The 2977-nt window shown below is 55.2% G+C and overlaps 1 protein-coding gene across 1 annotated transcript; it reads left to right on the top strand.

The window, feature by feature from the left end:
- The first annotated feature begins 620 nt into the window (after positions 1-620).
- On the top strand, positions 621-2406 carry MSC (musculin). Its single transcript, XM_077808964.1, has 2 exons — positions 621-1127; positions 2320-2406. Exons 1-2 carry the CDS (start codon positions 621-623, stop codon positions 2404-2406), a joined length of 594 nt encoding a protein of 197 aa, XP_077665090.1.
- The last annotated feature ends 571 nt before the right edge of the window (positions 2407-2977 follow it).

A 2977-nucleotide genomic window follows, 5' to 3' on the forward strand; every position in this document is an offset into this window, starting at 1 on the left:
GCGGAGCTGTGGGGGTTGGGGCAGCCGGGACTCGCGGTGTCGTTTCCCGCGGACGGTGTGGCCGGAGCGGGGCAGCGGGGCCGCCCAAAGCCTAGGTGCTGGTGGTGCTGCCGCACGCCGGGCCTGGCTTGAAGCGGTTCCCAGCGTGTACAGGGGTTACCCTTCGGTTCAATGGCTCTCAGCACCCCCACTATCCACTCTGTGCCTGCACCCCCGGCCCAAAGGGCGGGCGCTTGACCCCCTTCCTGCCCAGCCCTGCGCCCCGGCCCCCGCAGCAGCGCCAGGGCCCGTGGCGGGGCTGCCGGGCTCAGCCGCTGCGGGGGGCCGGGGCCGGGGCGGGGGGGAGCTCCGGGCGCTTTGCCCGCTGCCGTGTGCGCGCAGGGAGGAGGGGGAGCGCCCCCCGCAGCCTCTTGCCCTCCCTCTCACCCCCTCCCCCTCTGCAGATGGTTCGCTCCGGGCCCCCGGCTATATAGCCCCGTCGGCTGGGGGCATCCCCCCGAGCGTCCCGGCGCGGGGTGAGGGCGGGGCGGCCGCGGTGCTGGGCGGACTCCTCGCCTGCGCTGCCTGCCCGGCGCCGCTGCCCCCCGAGCCCGTCTGTCCCCGGGGGAAGGGCGCGTGCCATGTCCACGGGCTCGGCCAGCGACGCCGAGGAGCTGCCCGCCATGGAGCTGCGGGGGCTGCCGCTGGGCTACCCGCCGCCCGCCGCCCAGCGCCAGCCCCGCGGCCCGCTCTACCCCTCGGCGGACCAGTCCTCCGCGGCCGAGGAGGAGGAGGACGAGGAGGAGGAGGACGGCGAGGGGCGCTGCGCGGCGGCGGGGCTGGCCGGGGGCTGCAAGAGGAAGCGGGCCCGGGCGGGCGGCAAGAAGCCGCCGCCGCCGCTGCCCCGGGGCGCGCCGGGCGAGTGCAAGCAGTCTCAGCGCAACGCGGCCAACGCCCGCGAGCGGGCCCGCATGCGGGTGCTGAGCAAGGCGTTCTCCCGCCTCAAGACCAGCCTGCCCTGGGTGCCGCCCGACACCAAGCTCTCCAAGCTCGACACGCTGCGCCTGGCGTCCAGCTACATCGCCCACCTCCGGCAGCTGCTGCAGGAGGATCGCTACGAGAACGGCTACGTGCACCCTGTCAACCTGGTAAGCCCTCCCAAGGCGAGGCGAGGCTGGCCCGCCCCTCGGTGGATGGGCCGGGGGTGGGGGCAGGATGGACGGACAGAGGGATGGCAGACAAGGTTGTTGGGGGGTTTTTTTGGGTGGGGGGGGAACCTCGCACACCTGGAGCCTGCTTCCCAGAGGTGCTGAGCTGGCTTGGCACGTCCGGCCCTGTCAATCCGGCGCCAGGCGTGTCAAGCTGGGCACCGCACAATCGCGGGCACTTGTGGGTCTGCAACCTCCATCGTGGAGCTGGAGTCTGTCCAGTCCCTGCTCAGAGGGAGCTGTGCGTGCTGGGGATGAACACGTAGTAGCTCGGGGAGAGGGGGCGTTTGTGGAGAGGAAGAACAGACCCGTCGACATGTGTTTGTTTTTATACGCTGACAAGTCCCCCTGAAAAATAATTAGTGATCTAACTCATCTGGTCTAACTCTTACTTCTGATGTTTAACTTCAGCGTGTCTGTAGCTGGTACGCTACATTTTCCAGCGTTTTTAGATTTCCCCCTATTTCTTTAAACTGTGTAGATCAGTCCATCAGAGTGGTGTTTATTATCCAGGCAAAACCCAAGTTATCCGCTCAGTTACAGCTTTGAAAAAATCCGCAATCATCCCATTTACACCAGTCTAACCAAGAGGCAATGTTGGCCTAAAGTGATGCAGAGCCTAGATGTGCTTATGTTGGGGAGTCTGAATCAGAAGCCTTTAACGAATTCATTCTTTGGATATTAGGCAAGTTAAACGACTGAGGAAAATAGAATTCATTCTACAGGTCATTTTGCAGCACAAGCTTTCACTAAATCCACAATTTAAGACCTGAGGCATAAAAAAGAGGATTGCTGTTTTGTCTTTCTAGATGTATTAGGATGGTGATTATTTAGCACTAGTTTAAGGGCCTGTTATTTATAAAACTAGGAAATCAATTACAAGGCATTTTTTAAATATTATATGTTTGGACATGAATAAATGGATGCTGGTAATAATAACAAGTTAAGGTGCATTTGATTCCAATTAAAATAATACTTTTTAGGGAGAACCAGTTTGCAGTGCTTCCCAGTGTGACTAAAACTGTTTGTTTTTTAAATATGGGGTGCTGGGAAATTAACTGTTAATAAAAACTCCAGTTTTACTTTATCGTGCAACCATCCTTCTAATGTGAAATGCCTTTTTTGTTTACAGACTTGGCCCTTTGTGGTTTCAGGACGACCAGAATCTGACACCAAAGAAGTTTCTACAGCTAACAGACTATGTGGAACTACAGCTTAGCTGAAGTAAAGCTAATTTTTTGCTGGATATTTTAAGAGCTATGATTTATGGGCACAAAACTAAAGGATGGTGACTAGAAGCCATCTCTAACAAACAATGTGAAATCTTTGTACCCTACCCCTTCTTTCCCTTATAGTTCTGAGGGGAAATGCACTTAAAGGGAAGGAATAAAGAAGGGTGGAGGTGAGATGGGAATTTCTCTGAACTGGCTGCAGCAGCTGAAGTCCGGGATTTGGAAAGGCCTTTCTTTTGCTGCATCATTACTACCACTGCCTGAGGACCTGTTGACCTGAGGCTTTTAAAGTAATGGAAGAGGATTATAACATTATAGAATTAACAGCATGGACCAAAATCAGACTCTACAAACTAATCCCAAACAGTGTTATTTGTATTCTAAAGCAAAGCAGTATTCTAGAGTAGTTTTGAAACAAATAGATTTATAATATATTTCGATGGCTTTTGTATTCATGAATCCTATTTCCTGCAGCTATACAATAAATGTAGTCATATTACTTTTGTCCTTTTAACTAGATTTTTTTTAAAGACATTGAAGTAGCATAAGCGAGGTCCT

Source organism: Eretmochelys imbricata, chromosome 2 (assembly GCF_965152235.1).
Source record: "Eretmochelys imbricata isolate rEreImb1 chromosome 2, rEreImb1.hap1, whole genome shotgun sequence".
In the NCBI taxonomy this organism is placed as follows: Eukaryota; Metazoa; Chordata; order Testudines; family Cheloniidae; genus Eretmochelys; species Eretmochelys imbricata.